Source organism: Pristiophorus japonicus, chromosome 8 (assembly GCF_044704955.1).
Source record: "Pristiophorus japonicus isolate sPriJap1 chromosome 8, sPriJap1.hap1, whole genome shotgun sequence".
NCBI lineage: Eukaryota > Metazoa > Chordata > Chondrichthyes > Pristiophoridae > Pristiophorus > Pristiophorus japonicus.
In genome coordinates, this window is record NC_091984.1 from 460,323 (window position 1) to 480,873 (window position 20,551).

General features: G+C 47.7%; 1 protein-coding gene across 1 annotated transcript in view; it reads right to left on the reverse strand.

Annotated features, from left to right (window-relative positions):
- LOC139268360 (atrial natriuretic peptide receptor 2-like) overlaps window positions 1-20,551 on the reverse strand; it is a 148,890-nt gene that overhangs the window by 68,036 nt on the left and 60,303 nt on the right. Inside the window, exons 9-13 of the mRNA XM_070886432.1 lie at window positions 15,784-15,929; window positions 10,091-10,163; window positions 9,162-9,189; window positions 7,851-7,973; window positions 7,646-7,732 (exon numbers count right to left, since the gene is read on the reverse strand). Of these exons, the coding sequence (XP_070742533.1) occupies window positions 7,646-7,732; window positions 7,851-7,973; window positions 9,162-9,189; window positions 10,091-10,163; window positions 15,784-15,929 (457 nt within the window). The remainder of the gene's footprint in view (window positions 1-7,645; window positions 7,733-7,850; window positions 7,974-9,161; window positions 9,190-10,090; window positions 10,164-15,783; window positions 15,930-20,551) is intronic.

A 20,551-nucleotide genomic window follows, 5' to 3' on the forward strand; every position in this document is an offset into this window, starting at 1 on the left:
AAGCAGGAAAGGGGCACTGAGGTGAATGATCAGCCATGATCATATTGAATGGCGGTGCAGGCTCGAAGGGCCGAATGGCCTGCTCCTGCACCTATTTTCTATGTTTCTATGTTTCTTTGTCCTGGATGGTGTCGAGCTTCTCGAGTGTTGTTGGAGCTGCACTCATCCAGGCAAGTGGAGAGTGTTCCATCACACTCCTGACTGGTGCCTTGTAGATGGTGGAAAGGCTTTGGGGAGTCAGGAGGTGAGACACTTGCCGCAGAATACCCAGCCTCTGACCTGCTCTTGTAGCCACAGTATTTATGTGGGTCGTCCAGTTAAGTTTCTGGTCAATGGTGACCCCCAGGATGTTGATGGTGGAGGATTGAGCGATTCGGCGGAGAGGTGGTTAGACTCTCGCTTGTTGGAGATGGTCATTGCCTGTCACTTATCTGGCGCAAATGTGACTTGCCACTTATCATCCCAAGCCTGAATCTGTGCAATACTCTCCACTTGCCTGGATGAGTTGCAGCTCCAACAACACTCAAGAAGCTCGACACCATCCAGGACAAAGCAGCCCGCTTGATTGTTACCCCATCCACCACCTTCAACACTCACTCCCTCCACCACCTCCAACACTCACTCCCTCCACCACCGGCGCCCCCTGGCTGCAGTGTGTACCATCTACAAGATGCACTGCAGCAACTCGCCAAGGTTTATTCGACAGCACCTCCCAAACCCACGACCTCTACCACCTAGAAGGACAAGGGCAGCAGGTGCATGGGAACACCACCACCTCCACGTTCCCCTCCCAGTCACACACCATCCTGACTGGGAAATATATCGGCCGTTCCTTCATCGTCGCTGGGTCACAATCCTGGAATTCCCTCCCTAACAGCACTGTGGGAGCACCTTCACCACACGGACTGCAGCGGGTCAAGGCGGCTCACCACCACCTTCTCAAGGGGCAATTAGGGATGGGCAATAAATGCCGGCCTGGCCAGCGATGCCCACATCCCAGGAACGAATTTTAAAAAATCTCTTCCAGATCTTGCTGCATGTGGGCATGGATGTGGCAAGAGGCCAGAATGGAGGAGTGCAAAGATCTCAGTGGGTTGTAGGGCTGGAGGAGATTACAGAGATAGGGAGGGGCGAGGCCATAGAGGGCTTTGAAAACAAGGATGGGAATTTTAAAACTGATGTGTTGCCGGTCCGGGAGACGATGTAGGTCAGCGAGCCCAGGGGGTGATGGGGGAACATGATTTTCTGCGAGTTAGGATACGGTCAGCCAGGAGAGCGTTGGAATAGTCGAGTCTGGAGGTAATAAAGGCATGAGTGAGGATTACAGCAGCGGCTGCATTGAGGCGAGGCAGGGACGGGTGATGTTACAGAGGTGGCAGTATTATAATTATTCGGATTCAGACCTGAAAACCGCAACTTTTTGCCAGCACGTGGAATCTTGAATTTACTTTTGTAGATTGGTATTTACCTGAATCCCCAGTTCAAGGGAATATCATCATTGAACAGAACATCGGTCAGACTCCCCTTCGGGCAGTATTCAGTAACTATGGTAACATTCGGCACCTCAACAGATCCACCAATAAACTTGCATAGATTTGGGTGATCGAGTTCCCTGGAATGAGCGGAGAAGCAATTGGCAAATAAATCCCCATTAATAACATTAACTAACATGTACAACGTAGCGTTATGATTAAGCACAGAGTAAGATCAATTTCATCTTTATTGGATGTGATTCTGGCATTTTTGTCGATGTCTTGGAAATCACATTCCACGATTTTATTCTTCCTTTCTTTGAAAACTGGAAGCCAGCGACTGTGATTATAACTCTATTTAATCACATTTACATTCTCCTCACCAATGGATCATTTTCCTGGCTGAGGGATAAACATAACTATTCATTGTAGACAAAGACTGGATACGCGACGAGTTGTGCCTTATGCTTTAAGGCAGTGACCTTCACCGCAACAATATTTAAAACCTGTCCTTCCGTTGCAGGATAGCGATCACTGTTTTAGTCTCAGTCCTCTGCTGTGAGGGGAAGCCCTCATTCTAGCCTCAGCTCGCCCTCATACTCTGCCTGTGTCTTCCACCAACCATAGCACGCCCCTATCTCTGTTCCCCTGGTTAGTTTCTATAATATTGTGCCTGAAATTCCGATGTCCCAGGTCCGTCTACCGACCCGAGAAGGCATCGGAAAAGCAATGCGCATGTGCTGAAAACCGGCTTTCCCGATCTGTCAAGTTTCTGGCTGGACAGCTCTCGCACATATCGGGAGAGAGGACACTTGCTGGGGCAAGATTTCCGATATTTACGCATATCTTGCCCAGCAAATGTCCTCAAAAATCTTGTGCCTGAAAAAACAGGCGTATAGCCTACTATTACAGGCGCAAGTGTTTAAAAACATTAAAATGAAATTAAATAAACACATATGAAAACATATTTTATTGTTAAAAACCCTCCCCATTATAGTAAGTTTATTTTAAGGCATAATTAAAAAAACTTTTTAAAAAGTCGGGGAAATATATTTTTTTATAAGAATTTTAATTTAAATGAATCTTAAATATGTAGTGTATTTTTCTATTTTATTTTAGTGTTTTGTGTGTTTGGGGGGGGTTCTCATTCATAATAATAGGAACTCCTACGGAGTGACTCCAGCTCCAGCACACGGACGTCCCAACGTGCACGCGTTGCGATGCGCAGGGAGTGAAGGCCGCAGGATCGGAAGCTCGAGGGTAAGTGCGCGTTTTATTTCCTTTTTTCAGTAGTTTGCCCACGGGAAGACCTCGATCGGTTTTCCTGGGCCATTGTCTCCTTTCCTGATTGTTATACATCAATGCCATTTGTGTGTGCACCGGCTCTTACAGTTTTCCCAGGTTTGTGATAATATATGGGAGAGAATGCACCATCGGGGATCTGGTAACCCTCGATTCTCTGCTGTCTCTATTTCATCATCCCTGATTTTAGCTCCAGCTAGTCTCATTATACTTCGAAACAAACTAGTCTTAAGGTCCAATAGTCAGAGTATTTCTTAAATCACAAGACATAAATGAATATTCCTACTAGTCACTTAGCATACTCACCACATCACATTACTTAACTATTATCTTGCATTGGGTATATTTTGTCCTTTACAAGCTAAGACCTGGGCTGAGAATTTATTCAGTGTTTCAATGTCTTTCTCCAACGCTAGGCACCCGTTATGTCTATTGCAAAATACAAGGCAGCTCATGTACATGTTACACAGCATGTACAGCCCAGGAACATGTTACACAGCATGTACAGCCCAGGAACAGGCCATTGGGCCCACCGCTCCGTGCCGGGGTTTATGTCCCACCGCTCCGTGCCGGGGTTTATGCCCCACCGCTCCGTGCCGGGGTTTATGCCCCACCGCTCCGTGCCGGGGTTTATGTCCCACCGCTCCGTGCCGGGGTTTATGCCCCAGCGCTCCGTGCCGGGGTTTATGCCCCAGCGCTCCGTGCCGGGGTTTATGCCCCAGCGCTCCGTGCCGGGGTTTATGTCCCACCGCTCCGTGCCGGGGTTTATGCCCCACCGCTCCGTGCCGGGGTTTATGCCCCACCGCTCCGTGCCGGGGTTTATGCCCCAGCGCTCCGTGCCGGGGTTTATGCCCCACCGCTCCGTGCCGGGGTTTATGTCCCACCGCTCCGTGCCGGGGTTTATGCCCCACCGCTCCGTGCCGGGGTTTATACCCCACCGCTCCGTGCCGGGGTTTATGCCCCACCGCTCCGTGCCGGGGTTTATGTCCCACCGCTCCGTGCCGGGGTTTATGCCCCAGCGCTCCGTGCCGGGGTTTATGCCCCAGCGCTCCGTGCCGGGGTTTATGCCCCAGCGCTCCGTGCCGGGGTTTATGTCCCACCGCTCCGTGCCGGGGTTTATGCCCCACCGCTCCGTGCCGGGGTTTATGCCCCACCGCTCCGTGCCGGGGTTTATGCCCCACCGCTCCGTGCCGGGGTTTATGCCCCAGCGCTCCGTGCCGGGGTTTATGCCCCACCGCTCCGTGCCGGGGTTTATGTTCCACCGCTCCGTGCCGGGGTTTATGCCCCACCGCTCCGTGCCGGGGTTTATGCCCCACCGCTCCGTGCCGGGGTTTATGCCCCACCGCTCCGTGCCGGGGTTTATGCCCCACCGCTCCGTGCCGGGGTTTATGCCCCACCGCTCCGTGCCGGGGTTTATGCCCCACCGCTCCGTGCCGGGGTTTATGCCCCACCGCTCCGTGCCGAGGTTTATGCCCCACCGCTCCGTGCCGGGGTTTATGCCCCACCGCTCCGTGCCGGGGTTTATGCCCCACCGCTCCGTGCCGGGGTTTATGCCCCACCGCTCCGTGCCGGGGTTTATGCTCCACCGCTCCGTGCCGGGGTTTATGCCCCACCGCTCCGTGGGGTTTATGTCCCACCGCTCCGTGCCGGGGTTTATGCCCCACCGCTCCGTGCCGGGGTTTATGCCCCACCGCTCCGTGCCGGGGTTTATGGCCCACCGCTCCATGCCGGGGTTTGTGCCCCACCGCTCCGTGCCGGGGTTTATGTCCCACCGCTCCGTGCCGGGGTTTATGCCCCACCGCTCCGTGCCGGGGTTTATGCTCCACACCAGCCCCCTCCCACCCCTCTCCATCTCACCCTATCCCCATATCCTTCTATTCCTTTCTCCCCCATGTGTTTATCCAGCTTCCCCTTAAATACATCGATACTATTCACCTCAACCCCTCCCTGTGGCAGCGAGTTCCACTGACTGGAAGGCTGTTTCCAGTGGGGTTCCGCAGGGCTCAGTGCTGGGTCCCTCGCATTTTTGTGGTATCATCATCATCATAGGCAGTCCCTCAAAATCGAGGAAGACTTGCTTCCACACCCAAAGTGAGTTCTCTGGTGGCTGAACAGTCCAATATGAGAGCCACAGACCCTGTCACAAGTGGGACAGACATTTGTCAAGGGAAGGGGTGGGTGGGGCTGGTTTGCCGCACGCTCCTTCCGCTGTCTGTGCCTGATCTCTTCACGCTCTTTGCGTCGAGACTCTCAGAGCTCAGCGCCCTCGCAGATGCACTTTCTCCACCTCGGGTGGTCTGCGGCCAGGGTCTCCCAGGTGTCAGTGGTGATGTCGCACTTTACCAGGGAGGCTTTGAGGGTGTCCTTGTAACGTTTCCACTGCCCACCTTTGGCTCGTTTACCATGAAGGAGCTCTGCATAAAGCATTTGCTTTGGGAGTCTCGTGTCTGACATGTGAACTATGTGGCCTGCCCAGCGAAGCTGATCGAGTGTGGTCAGTGCTTCAATACTGGGGCTGTTTGCCTGGTCGAGGACACTGATGTTGGTGCACCTGTCCTCCCAGGGGATTTGCAGGATCTTGCAGAGACATCGTTGGTGACATATCTCCAGCGACTTGAGGTGCCTTCTATATAGCGTCCATGCCTCAGATCCATACAGGAGGGCGGGTATTACTACAGCCCTGATGACCATGAGCTTGGTGGTAGATTTGAGGGCCAGGTCTTCGAACACTCTTTTCCTCAGGCGGCCGAAGGCTGCGCTGGTGCCCTGGAGGTGATGTTGAATCTCTGCATCAATGTCTGCCTTTGTTGATAAGAGGCTCCCGAGATATGGGAAATGGTCCACGTTGTCCAGGGCCGCGCCGTGGATCTTGATGACTGGAGGGCAGTGCAGTACGACGGGGACAGGCTGGTGGAGGACCTTTGTCTACGGATATTTAGTGTAAGGCCCATGCTTTCCTATGCCTCGGTGAATACATTGACTATATCCTGGAGTTTGTCGTATACGTCAATGATCTCGACTTGAATATAGGGGGTATGATTAAGAAGTTTGCAGATGATACTAAGGTCGGCTGTGTGATTGATGATGAAGAAGAAAGCTGTGGAAGATATCAATGAACTGGTCAGGTGGGCAGAACAGGAGCAAATGGAATTTAATCCGGAGAAGTGTGAGGTACTGCATTTGGGGAGGGATAACAAGGCAAGGGAATACACATTAAATGATAGGACATAGTAGGACACTGAGAAATGTATCGGAATAAAGGGACCACAGATAAGGTGGTTAAGAAGGCATATGGAATACTTGCCTTTATTAGCCGAGGCATGGAATACAAGAGCAGGGGAGTTATGCTTGAACTGTATAAAACACTAGTTCAGCCACAGCTAGAGTATTGCGTGCAGTTCTGGTCACCACATTACAGGAGAGGGTAGAGGAGATTTATGAGGATGTTGCCGGGTCTGGAGAATTTTAGTTATGAGGAAAGATTGGACAGGCTGGGTTTGTTTTCCTTAGAACAGAGAAGGCTGAAGGGAGAACTCATTGAGGTGTATAAAATTTTGAGGGACCTGGATAGAGTGGATAGAAAGGGCCTGTTTCCCTTAGCAGAGGGGTCAACAACCTGGGGGCATAGATTTAAAGTAATTGGTAGGAGGTTTAGAGGGGATTTGAGGGGAAATTTCTTCACCCAGAGGGTGGTGAGGGTCTGGAACTCACGGCCTGAAAGGGTGGTAGAGGCAGAAACCCTCACCACATTTAACAAGTACTTGGATGTGCTCCTGAAGTGTCATAACCTACAGGGCTACGGACCGAGAGCTGGAAAGTGGGATTAGGCTGGATAGCTCTTGGTCAGCCGGCACGGACACGATGGGCCGAATGGCCTCCCTCCGTGCTGTAAATTTCTATGGTTCTATTATTCTATAATTGTGATGCCCAATCGCTATCCCAGCCAAGCTCATTCTAAATTAGCATCATAAATCATCCCACTGCTGTACACCAATGAGTATTTAGCCACGACTTCTGTTAACTCCACTTGTGCCTCTGTCCCGGTGTTCCACTGCTTGCACACACATAGCCTTGGATATTGTACTATTGTAAACCAAGCTCACGGTCTACAGGGATGTATTGATACTCACCCTCCTGTATGGCTCAGAGGCATGGACCATGTACAGTAGACACCTCAAGTCGCTGGAGATATATCACCAACGATGTCTCCGTAAGATCCTACAAATCCCCTGGGAGGACAGACGCACCAACATTAGCGTCCTCGACCAGGCCAACATCCCCAGCATCGAAGCACTGACCACACTTGATCAGCTCAGCTGGGCAGGCCACATTGTCCGCATGCCAGATACGAGACTCCCAAAGCAAGCGCTCTACTCAGAACTCCTACACGGCAAACAGGTGGGCAGAGGAAACGTTTCAAAAACACCCTCAGAGCCTCCCTGATAAAGTGCACCATCCCCACCGACACCTGGGAGTCCCTGGCCAAAGACTGCCCGAAGTGGAGGAAGTGCATCCGGGAGGACGCTGAGCACCTCGAGTCTCGTCGCCGAGAGCATGCAGAAACCAAGCGCAGGCAGCGGAAGGAGCGTGCGGCAAACCAGTCCCACCCTCCCCTTCCCTCAACCACTGTCTGTCCCACCTGTGACAGAGACTGTAATTCCCGTATTGGGCTGTTCAGCCACCTGAGAACTCACTTTTAGAGTGGAAGCAAGTCTTCCTCGATTCCGAGGGACTGCCTATGATGATGACTACCTCAGCATTTTAAATTAAATGACATCGGAATAAACTGGCATAAGCTTTTTGAACAAGTGTTAGTGTGAGGGTTAGGATTAGGGACTTTGATATTTTGATGCTTAAATGTCAGTATATACCTCACTTGCTTTACTTCCTTCCTGATCATCTTTGTGAGAGTAAACGTCTTCTTGTGAATTCTTTTGATAGCCACCGTCCGACCATCACTACAAGGAAAAGGGAAATGGCTCAACAAAACTAGAATCAAACGAGGATACACTTGGCCATTCACATCCTCCCTTTTCCCCAAATAATCTTTGTTCAAAATAAAATCTATATTAATACCGTTTGTAGGTATCTTTTACAGTCTGCGTGAAACTCTCGGACTGACCAATCTGAGAATCCTCAGCACCAGCTCCATTGCCAAACTCATCTGCAGCTCGAGATTTGGGCACCCTTCTGGCAAACCTGTAGCAAATTCAGAGTGTCTATTGACAGCCGACGAGTTCAAGGTGGGTCGGGACTTATGGCAGGGCTTACAGTTCAGAGAAGGTTCACTCGGTTGATTCCGGAGATGAGGGGTTTGACTTATGAGGAAAGGTTGAGTAGGTTGGGCCTCTACTCATTGAAGTTCAGAAGAATGAGAGGTGATCTTATCGAAACGTATAAGATTATGAGGGGGCTCGACAAGGTGGATGCAGAGAGGATGTTTCCACTGATGGGGGAGACTAGAACTAGAGGGCACGATCTTAGACTAAGGGGCCGCCCATTTAGGATTGAGATGAGGAGTAATTCCTTCTCTCAGAGGGTTGTGGATCTGTGGAATTCGCTGCCTCAGAGAGCTGTGGAAGCTGGGACATTGAATAAATTTAAGACAGAAATAGACAGTTTCTTAAACGATAAGGGGATAAGGGGTTATGGGGAGCGGGCGGGGAAGTGGACCCAAGTCCATGATTGGATCAGCCATGGTCGTATTAAATGGCGGAGCAGGCTCGAGGGGCCGTACGGCCTACTCCTGCTCTTATTTCTTATGTTCTTATGTTAAACAGTCGATTTACTCAGCAAACAAATTCTATTTACAGAGTCTATTTTAAAAAAGTCATTTGGAACTGCAGCAAACTGAGCTCTTGTCCCAGACTGCAGCAACTTCTCCCGATAAAAACAGCATTATTTCTCCAGCGGAATGCCGTGCGTCAAAGCTAGTTACACCCACGTTTTGTGCGTCAAATCAATCCCAGTCACTTACAGCAGGCGTGATTGACCCAATCATCTGCACCCTGGCCAGGAAGAGTGGTGCCAGTATCGGCAGCCTCGGCAAGTGGAGTGGCAGGGCTGGGCACGCCCGGCACACAGTATTATCATGCCTACTCTTTGCCCGTGCCGGTTGCAGGTGACAGCATTCCATCCTCCTTGGGGCAAGCCCCCCAGGAATCTCGGGCATCATACAGTGAGCGGAAGCCTGACATCACAGGCCTTTGGGTCCTTTTCCTTTCCTTTGCGCTTGGGAAGTGAGTGGCATAACTGATGGTTCGTAGACTGGCAGCAATATTTATCATCGATACAGGCATCGTTATTTTACAGCAAATATCTGTGTGACTATATGACATTCCGGTCGGTGTTCCATGTCTAAACTTACCTTAACCCATTTTAATTAACAATGGCTCGGGCCTGGTTTTTAGCTCAACTGAAAAGAACACCAAATAATAACATAAGAAATAGGAGCAGGAGTCGGCCATTCGGCCCCTCGAGCCTGCTCCACCATTTAATAAGATCATGGCTGATCTGATCATGGACTCAGCTCCACTTCCCCGCCCGCTCCCCATAACCCCTTATCCCCTTACCGGTTAAGAAACTGTCTATTTCTGTCTTAAATATATTCAATGTCCCAGCTTCCACAGCTCTCTGAGGCAGCGAATTCCACAGATTTGCAACCCTCTGAGAGAAGAAATTCCTCCTCATCTCAGTTTTAAATGGGCGGCCCCTTATTCTAAGACCATGCCCCCTAGTTCTAGTCTCCCCCATCAGTGGAAACATCTTCTCTGCATCCACCTTGTCAAGCCCCCTCATAATCTTACACGTTTCGATAAGATCACCTCTCATTCTTCTGAATTCCAATGAGTAGAGGCCCAACCTACTCAACCTTTCCTCATAAGTCAACCCCCTCATCCCCGGAATCAACCGAGTGAACCTTCTCTGAACTGCCTCCAAAGCAAGTATATCCTTTCGTAAATATGGAAACCAAAACTGCACGCAGTATTCCAGTAATGATCACAATTCATAGAAAAAATGACATAAACAACAGCCTCTACCTGTAATAAATCGAACAGCACTGTGACTGGGGTGTTAACTTACTAAATTCCAGTCTGTATGAAGCCCTGTTTAAGTGATGGATTTGCCGTGTAGGTGCTCGCAGTACTGACCATCATGTGACTCGGGTTTGAATTGCCATTAGCTTGTTGGACAGTTATGAAACTGCCAGTTCCCACAGGGATCCTGCTCCCTGAAACACACAATCGGAATTTCAGATGGAAAACACAGCGACTCACAGAATATTTCTGAAAACACTCTGAAAATGTTGGAAGTACCTATCTTAATTTTCTTCAGATTGATGATCCAGCTCTCGTCCCAAAACATCTTCTGCTTTTGGTATTGCAGCCACTGCAAAAAATACACAGAAGCTCCTTGAGCATTAAACTCGAATTGAATAAAGAGATTGTTGCAAACTGCGAACTAGCAACTCAACAGGTAAGGTGCGTTAATATGTGGTGGACCTGCATTTGAATCTCAACCTTTGGATCCCAATCGCTGCCGATCTCCACAATCTCCTCTAGTACATGTCTCCACATGCACCCTCCATTCCTTGACATTAGGTTACTCCTGGGTTGCACTACACCATCAGGGGCTGATCCTACGGCCTCTGTGCTCCTGTCTTCTGAAACGCTCTCATCACCTCCCTCACTGCTTTCTCCAAATCCTTCATTTTACGCTTTTACACCTTGTCCCCAACCATTCCCTTTTCCTCACCTCCTTGCTGAACACATTTTTTCTTGTAATGTACTCAGAGTTCCTGCCCTGTGAGCAGTCGCTGTTGAGATCTAAGTTGTTGACATTCACACCTGGACAGCAAGACTTGGGCGCGTTCACAAGTAGTCACCTAGCAACAATGATTTATTTTGGTTTTATCTCTATTTTGTTCCTCAATGTAGTCCTAAAATTGTAAGCAGATGACTTCATCGTTTCATTCTGCTATCCTTCTAGGGCACTCGCGGTGTTCTACATTGAACTTGTCCTTCTCTGGGCTGGGGGTGTGGGGGGGCAGTGGGAACCTGGCCACGGTGACTGTATGATCAAGAGCTGACCATGAGCTCAGCATTGTGTCACACAATCCAAACCATCTGAGCCGCAATGCTCTGCACAGTGAGGATCAGTTATCACGTTCGTCCCAGTTGTTTCCCTTGTTCTTTCTCCTGATTCTGTTCCTTTCAGTTGGCTGACCCTCCTCCAGCGAGAAGGCTGGCCGTCTAACTCTCCCCTCACAGGTACACAGAATTACATAGAATACACAGCACACAAAAGGCCAACGGCTCAACTGGTCTAAACCAGCCTCCTCCCATCCTACTGCATCTCACCCGATCAACATCTCCTTCTATTCCTTTCTGCTTCATGTGCTTATCTAACTTCCCTTTAAATGAATCTATACTATTCGCCTCAACTATTCCCTGTGATAACAAGTTCCACATTCTATCCATGCTACGAGTAAAGAAGTTTCTCCTGAATTCCCGATTAGATTTATTGTTGACTATCTTATATTTCATCATCATAGGCAGTCCCTCAGAATCGAGGAAGACTTGCTTCCACTCTTAAAATCAGTCCTTAGGTGGCTGAACAGTCCAATACGAGAACCACAGTCCCTGTCACAGGTGGGACAGACAGTGGTTGGGGGTAAGGGAGGGTGGGACTGGTTTGCCGCACGCTCCTTCCGCTGCCTGCGCTTGGTTTCTGCACACTCTCGGCGATGAGACTTGAGGTGCTCAGCGCCCTCCCGGATGCACTTCCTCCACTTAGGGCGGTCTTTGGCCAGGGACTCCCAGGTGTCGGTGGGGATGTTGCACTTTGTCAGGGAGGCTTTGAGGGTGTCCCTTGTAACGTTTCCTCTGCCCACCTGGGGCTCGTTTGCCATGAAGGAGTTCTGAGTAGAGCGCTTGCTTTGGGAGTCTCGTGTCTGGCATGCGGACAATGTGGCCTGCCCAGCGGAGAGGCACTGTTGGCGCAAATACATGACTTCATCTCTCTCATTTGGAGGGAGGAGAGTATGCCGGGAGATCTCAGAGATGCAGTGATCGTGACCATCTTTAAAAAAGGAGACAAGTCTGACTGTGGCAACTACAGGGGAATCGGCCTGATATCAGCCACTGGGAAAGTCGTCTCGAGATCTTCTATTTCTGACCTCTAGTTCTGCTGAATATTCCTCCTTTCTCTCCATTGAGAGGATCAGCCGTGTACACGAGGAAGGGAGGGACAATAGGTCCAAAGCTAGACTCGCCTTGGTTGGGACTGGTTCTACCGTTCCCTGAACCACCGTCCCACGAGCGTTGAAACTCTCTGTGCAACATCTGATGGCTGGGCTTAAAACACAGAACAATTACCAGGCTTAGATATTGGATAGTAACTCTGACCAATGGTGGGTGCCGTGGTGTATGGGTTACATTACTCGGATGATATTCCAGAGAACAGGAATCCTACTATGGTAGTTTGAGAATTTTAATTCAGTTTAAAAAATCTGCTCTCAGTAAAAACCGAACTGGTTCACTCCTGTCTTTTAGATAAGGAAATATGCCGTACAACAATAATGGGGTTGACTATTAACTGCTTTCTGAAGTGGCCTAGCAAGCCATTCAGTTGTTGCAAGAACGGTAACTTAGGATGGGCAATAAATGCTGGCCAAGACACCAGTACTCACATCCTGAGAATTTATATATATATATTCATTTTTAAAATGAAAGTATTGAGATGACATAATCTGACAGATGTTAGGTCCCTTTCAGCCAGATTCAGGTGAATTTATAATGGGGAACAAATAAATGGCGGACCAGTTGAACAAATACTTTGGTTCTGTCTTCACGAAGGAAGACACAAATAACCTTCCGAATGTACTAGGGGACCGAGAGTCTAGTGAGAAGGAGGAACTGAAGGAAATCCTTATTAATCAGGAAATTGCGTTAGGGAAATTGATGGGATTGAAGGCTGATAAATCCCCGGGGCCTGATAGTCTGCATCCCAGAGTACTTAAGGAAGTGGCCCTAGAAATAGTGGATGCATTGGTGATCATTTTCCAACAGTATCGACTCTGGATCAGTTCCTATGGACTGGAGCGTAGCTAATGTAACCCCACTTTTTAAGAAAGGAGGGAGAGAAAAAATGGGTAATTATAGACCGGTTAGCCTTACATCAGTAGGGGGAAAATGTTGGAATCAATTATTAAAGATGAAATAGCAGCGCATTTGGAAAGCAGTGACAGGATCGGTCCAAGTCAGAATGGAGTTATGAAAGGGAAATCATGCTTGACAAATCTTCTAGAATTTTTTGAGGATGTAACTGTTAGGGTGGACAAGGGAGAACCAGTGGATGTGGTGTATTTGGACTTTCAAAAGGCTTTTGACAAGGTCCCACACAAGAGATTGGTGTGCAAAATCAAAGCACATGGTATTGGGGGTAATGTACTGACGTAGATAGAGAACTGGTTGGCAGACAGGAAGCAGAAAGTCGGGATAAACGGATCCTTTTCAGAATGGCAGGCAGTGACTAGTGGAGTGCCGCAGGGCTCAGTGCTGGGACCCCAGCTATTTACAATATACATTAATGATTTAGATGAAGGAATTGAGTGTTATATCTCCAAGTTTGCAGATGACACTAAACTGGGTGGCGGTGTGAGCTGTGAGGAGGACGCTAAGAGGCTACAGGGTGACTTGGACAGGTTAGGTGAGTGGGCCAACGCATGGCAGATGCAGTATAAAGTGGATTAAAGTGAGGTTATCCACTTTGCTGGCAAAAACACGAAGACAGAATATTACCTGAATGGCGGCAGATAAGGAAAAGGGGAGGTGCAATGAGACCTGTGTCTCATGGTACATCAGTCATTGAAAGTTGGCATACAGGTACAGCAGGCGGTGAAGTTTGGCATCCAGGTACAACAGGCGGTGAAGAAGGCAAATGGTATGTTGGCCTTCATAGCTAGGGGATTTGAGTATAGGAGCAGGGAGGTCTTACTGCAGTTGTACAGGGCCTGAGTGAGGCCTCACCCAGAATATTGTGTTCAGTTTTGGTCTCCTAATCTGAGGAAGGACGTTCTTGCTATTGAGGGAGTGCAGCGGAGGTTCACCAGACTGATTCCCGGGATGGCAGGATTGACATATGAGGAGAGACTGGATCGACTGGGCCTGTATTCACTGGAGTTTAGAAGAATGAGAGGGGATCTCATAGAAACATATAAAATTCTGACGGGACTGGACAGGTTAGATGCAGGAAGAATGTTCTCGATGTTGGGGAAGTCCAGAACCAGGGGACATAGTCTAAGGATAAGGATTAAGCCATTTAGGACTGAGATGAGGAGAAACTTCTTCACTCAGAGAGTTGTTAACCTGTGAAATTCCCTACCGCAGAGAGTTGTTGATGCCAGTTCATTGGATATATTCAAGAGGGAGTTAGATATGGCCCTTACGGTTAAAGGGATCAAGGGGTATGGAGAGAAAGCAGGAAAGGGGTACTGAGGTGAATGATCAGCCATGATCTTATTGAATGGTGGTGCAGGCACAAAGGGCCGAATGGCCTACTCCTGCATCTATTTTCTATATTTCTATATAGATTAATATAAATTGAGCATGTGTGGCTTTAATCAAAACACTCTCTCCTGAAGCGGCTTGTATTTTGATCTCTCAGAAGAAAACAATGGAATCAATTCACACAGACACAAAAAAATGATTTGATGACGTGATAGGGGTAACTACCAGTACATAAGTTATCCTCAAATCCGAGGGACTGCCTATGATGATGATGTAACATAGTTATCGTTGAAAAACTGTGACACTGAATATATTTTATGCAATGTCATGGGTAAACATACGAACATAGGAGCAGGAGGAGGCCAATCAGCCCCTCGAGCATGGTCTGCCATTCAATGAGATCATGGCTAATCTGTGACCTAACTCCATATACCCACCTTTAGCTCATATCCCTTAATACCTTTGGTTAACAGAAAGCTATCAATCTCCGATTTAAAATTAACAATTGATCCAGCATCAATTGTCTTTTGCAAAAGAGAGTTCCAAACTTCTACCACACTTTGTGTGTAGAACTGTTTCCTAATTTCATTCCTGAAAAGTCTGGCTCGAAAATATAGACTGTGCCCTCCAGTCCTAGACTCCCCAACCAGCAGAAATAGTTCCTCTCGATCTACTCTATGTGTTCCCCTTAATATCTTGAAAACTTCGATCAAATCACACCTTAACTTTCTAAATTCTCGGGAATTCAACCTAATTTGTGTAATCTCTCTGTGTAATTTTACCTCTTAACATCTGTGTACCATTCTGTAAACCTCCCTCCAAGGCCAATATATCCTTCCTACAGAGTGGTGCCCAGAACTGCTCACAGTGCTCCAGGTGTGGTCTAACCAGGGCTTTGTACAGCTGCAGCATAACTTCTACCCCCTTGTATTCTAGTCCTCCAGATATAAAGGCCAGCATCCCATTAGCCTTTTTGATTATTTTCCGTACCTGTACATGACATTTTAATGATCTGTACCTGGACCCCCCAAGACTCTCTAGACCTCCACTGTTTTTAGCTTTTCAATATTTAGAAAGTACGTGGCTCTATCCTTTGTAAGTTTAAAGTGGATGACCTCACATTTGCATACATTGAAATCCATTTGCCAGTTTTAATCAATCGATATCACATTGTAATTTTATGTTTTCATCTCCACTGCCTACACTGCCGCCTATCTTTGTGTCATCAGCAAATTTGGAAACGTGGCTTTCTATCAAATCATCTAAGTCGTTAATAAATACATTGGCTTTCTATCCAGTAAATGTATTTAGTAACGACATAGATGATTCAATCGAAAGCCACATTTCCAAAGTCATTAATGAATACAGTCGAGGCAATTGTAGCTCCCCTCCAGAAGCTGAGGCTGGTAAAACGACCCCCAATAAACGCCATCAGAGTTTAGCTGCAAGCTCTCGATTAAAGAGATAACTTGAAGTGGATGAGGATTATAGCTACATACCACCACAGTGAGTATAAAGCCAGTGCAGAACAAGGCAATTGGGAGTCCGATTGAAACTTTGATCCCCATAGACATGGGGCATGCTCCACAGTCAGCAGGGCAGGTATCACATCGCTCGTCCCCATCACAAACACCATCATCGCAAACTAAGGCAACACAAGTTTAAAAGAAAACATGTCTTACTGTACTGTACACCATTTGGAAGAATTCACCACGTTTAATGCTGTTAGTAGGCAGCGATAATGTAGCAATGTTTAGGTGCCACTGAAAGCAGGAGCTAAATCAAAATATTTCTTTATAACATATAACATATTTAACATGAATGTTAAAATACTAGCACAGCTCCTGTGGCATTGCTCACATTGAGGCAGATGATGACAGGAAGGAAGTGTCAGGCTTACAGGAAGTGTCTGCTACACATAAGACTCTCCGGGGGGGGGAAATTGCGTGTCACCCCGTTTGCAGGGGGGGGGGGGGTGACATCTGCAAGGCGCCAGGTGCAGAAATCCCGCCCCGCTTGCGATATTGTGGTTACCGCCCCCCAGAGGAAGTGGAGCACAAACTAACGCACCCCACTTCCTCTCCGGGGTGCTAAGGGGGCGGAAGCAGAGGGAGCGGGGCACAGCGCTACGCACTGGGACGTGTAGCGCTATCGCGTAGAAAACCTAGAGAAGATGTTTTCATTTATGGGGGAGGGTCATAAATATAAGACAGTCATTAATAAATCCAATGGGGAATTCAGGAGAAACCTCTTTACCCAGAGAGGGGTGAGAATGTGGAACTCGCTGCCACAGGGAGGGGTTGAGGTGAATAGTATCGATGTATTTAAGGGGACGCTGGATGAGGGAGAGAGTTGTTAACCTGTGGAATTCTCTGCCGCAGAGAGTTGTTGAGGCCAGTTCACTGGATATATTCAAGAGGGAGTTAGATGTGGCCCTTACGGTTAAGGGGAGCAAGGGGTATGGAGAGAAAGCAGGAAAGGGATACTGAGGTGAATGATCAGCCATGATCTTGTTGAATGGCGGTGCAGGCTCGAAGGGCCGAATGGCCTACCCCTGCACCTATTTTCTATGTTTCTATGTTTCTATGAATAGAAGGATATGGGGTTAGGGTGAGATGGAGAGGGGTGGGAGGGTGCTGGTGTGGAGCATAAACCCCGGCACGGAGCGGTGGGGCATAAACCCCGGCACGGAGCGGTGGGGCATAAACCCCGGCACGGAGCGGTGGGGCATAAACCCCGGCACGGAGCGGTGGGACATAAACCCCGGCACGGAGCGGTGGGGCATAAACCCCGGCACGGAGCGGTGGGGCATAAACCCCGGCACGGAGCGGTGGGACATAAACCCCGGCACGGAGCAGTGGGCCCAATAGCTTGTACCTGGGCTGTACACTCGGTGTAATTCTATACAAAGGTTGACAATTTTCCAGGTGTTCAGGGTAATGACTTAAAAAATGAATAAATGCGTGAATGAATGAGGAATTAAAATCTCGATCAGCGGAGAAATGAATAAGGATCTGTTCAGTAGAAAGGCTATCGAGTCCTGCTGGCCTCTTCTCCGTGCTTTCGACGGCAGAAAAAACAAACACGATAACAATAAACAAAGGCATCGGGGTACAGTTGGAGATGTCACATATTCGCCGGACAGCTTCGATGCTGTGAGGCGACAATATCTGCAGTCAGGGCCACGTTAGCAGGTTGGAGAGGACAATTGTCAAGGAAGAGGTGAAAGTTCCTTGGGCCATCAGTCTAAAGCTAACGGTTTTGTGATAGCAAGAGCAATGGTATAAGATTGTGTTGCCTGGAGAAGGGGCCTCACCCAGGATCAGGGACCCCAAAAAAGAGACGTCAGGGAGATCAGGGAATGCCGGTGAAGGAAGTTTCTCATTCCGCTAGGAGAATGGATCACCCTCCACAGTGACATCACATGCCCTGCTTAAAGGTAGAGTTTGTTTATGTCTGGATTTGGGGTTATAATAAACTTGCGTGAAAGTGAGAGTGCCTATGTTAGCGCATCTCATTTCTCAGATGCTGAGCATCATGTACGTATGTGAGAAGTTGCTCAAAGATCATTACGGGTGAAATTGCCCCTTGCCCAGATTGGAGGCAGTAACCTTCCAGGGCCGGGACTTTTATCGCCCAGCCCGGATGTCCCGCCCCCATCATGGAAGCGGAGCGCTGTCTCCGGTGCTCTACTTCCTCGGAGGACCACCCCTGATTACCAGGGACAACACCAGCGCTACAATGCCCCTCCCCTTAATTTAAAGGGGAGGGCCATTGCACACTCTGCTGGCCCTTTAGTGGCCAGCCACTGGGCCACCAGGGATGCTATTTACCAGGCAAGTGGCCCGACACCCAAAACGGAGTGCCAAACTGCATAATGGCGGCCCAGTCGATCGAGTGTGATATATTCTTACTACATCACTAATAAGCACACTACACAAGATGGCTCCAATACAGAAACTGTCATCATGTGACTTTGCCACATGACCCTTTTATTATTTACATCAGTTGTTGCATTACTACAGTAGTCCACTAGGGGCAGCTCTATTATACTTCTCCCTCCTTATTGAAGAAGTAATCATAACAAAATAATCAGAATACATAACTTGCATGGATATACACAACATAAGATACAGACTTACTTTTTCCATATTTACAAATCAAACTTAACCACTGGTTTTCTGATTCGAAGAGGATACCTTTGCTCCTGAACAGAACCTTCCAAACTTGGTGCCTGACTTTGACTCATTCTAGGCTGACTCCGAGGAGCGTTTTTCTCCAAGGGTAACCCTTGATCTACATTTGGACCCTTTACAACTTCAGACCGTTTGTCTGCCTGACTCACACTCAGACTTAAATTCTGACTTTCTCGTGGACTTGTTTCCAATACATCTGATGTAGGATTTGCTACTGGTACTCTACTTGTAACAAGACTCTCTGACTCATCAAAAATAATCCAATCATCCCAACTTTCAACTCCTTCCACATTTGTCAGTAAAATATGATCAATGTGAACCTGGCCATGATCAAACAGCTTGACCAAATATGTGCGAGGACCACATATCTTCACCACTCTTCCTGGTAACCACTTTAAACATTTATGGTGATGGTTCTTCACTCCAACCTTCTGATTTAATTTCACACTTCTCTCTCTTACTCTACCTCTATCATGATTCTCTTTCTGTCTTAATTGTTTCTCTTCTACTGACTGTGCCAAGTTTGGCTTTAACAATTAGAATCTGGTTCGTGGCTGTCGTTTGAGAAACAACTCTGCTGGTGTTCTATCAGTAGTTGTATGAGGAGTATTACGATAAGTAACCAGAACATTTGCTAGTTTGCGGTCCAACAACAACTGCCATTTCCTTGGATTTTGATTCAACATTTGTTTGATGAGGGCACGATTTACAATTTGTATAGTGTGCTCTGCTGCATTTGAAGCAGGGTGGTATGGTGGGACCTTTTCTGCTCACGAACTGTGCAAATTCTTCTGAACAAAATTGCGGCCCATTATCAGACACAATTTCTTCTGTGAGGCCATTTGAAGAAAACAATCTTCGCAAATAATATTTTACTTGTTATTTTCTGCATTAGAAACATCTCCACCCATTTTGAATGACTATCAATCACAATGAACAATTGTTGTCCTTCTAGCTCAGAAAAATATACATGTAACCTTTGCCACACCCTGAGAGACCATTTCCATGGCTGTAATGGTACTGATGGTAGTTTCTTGCTTACCGATTGACATGTCATACACTGACTAACGATGTACTCTATATCTTTATCAAAACCTGGCCACCATAAGTAACTGCGTGCAAAACTCTTGGTCAAGCACATTCTCTGGTGCTGGTGATGGAGGTCTCCTAATAATTTGGACCTGAATATTGAGGAATAACTATTCTTGCACCTCACAAGATACAATCTTTATCCACTGACAATTCATTCCTACAAACAAAGTATGGATGAATATATTTCTCTGCTTTCTGGTTTGGCCTGCCATTTACTGTGTAATTATACACCTTTGACATCACTGGGTCACATTTGATTGCTCTACCAATCTCTTCAGCTGTGACTGGCAGTTCATCAATATATGAAAAATAAAACACTTCTTCTACCTTAGAGATAATGTTCTCAGTTTCTAGTCTTTTGAGTTTTTGCTCAACTTTTTCCTTGAGTGCGTATGGTACGGGACGTGGCTTGTAGTAAACTGGTCTAGCGTCCTTCTGCACTCTGACCCTTGCCTTGAAGCCTTGGATCGGACTGCCCGTTTTACTGAACACCTTTGAATAACGCTTGATGATGTCAGTTTTCGATGCAAATTTCATTTCCACACAAAAAATCTCATACCAATCCAGCTTCAGTGATCCTAACCAATTTCTATCTATCAAGGCAGGCTTGTCTCCTGCCACCACTATGAGAGGCAAGCTCTGAAACTGATCCTTGTATTTCACCAGTACGGTGATACATCCTACAACAGGGATTTGCTTTCCTGAGTAACCTCATAGCTCTATCCGATTTCTCCAATGGAAAATCATGTAACTTGACAAGATATAGCGATTGCGGTACTACACTCACGGATACACCAGTGCCGATTTCCATGGGTATCCTGGTTCCTGCAACGTCTACTTGGATGACGGTACTTTGGGAATCGTTGTTAGAGACCCTCGTGCTCCTGATGACGTGTATCTCCTCGTCCTGTTGTTTCCCTTCAATGCTATGTAGTGTCTGGTGATTGCAACTTCTAGCATTGAACATCGGTTCAATCTT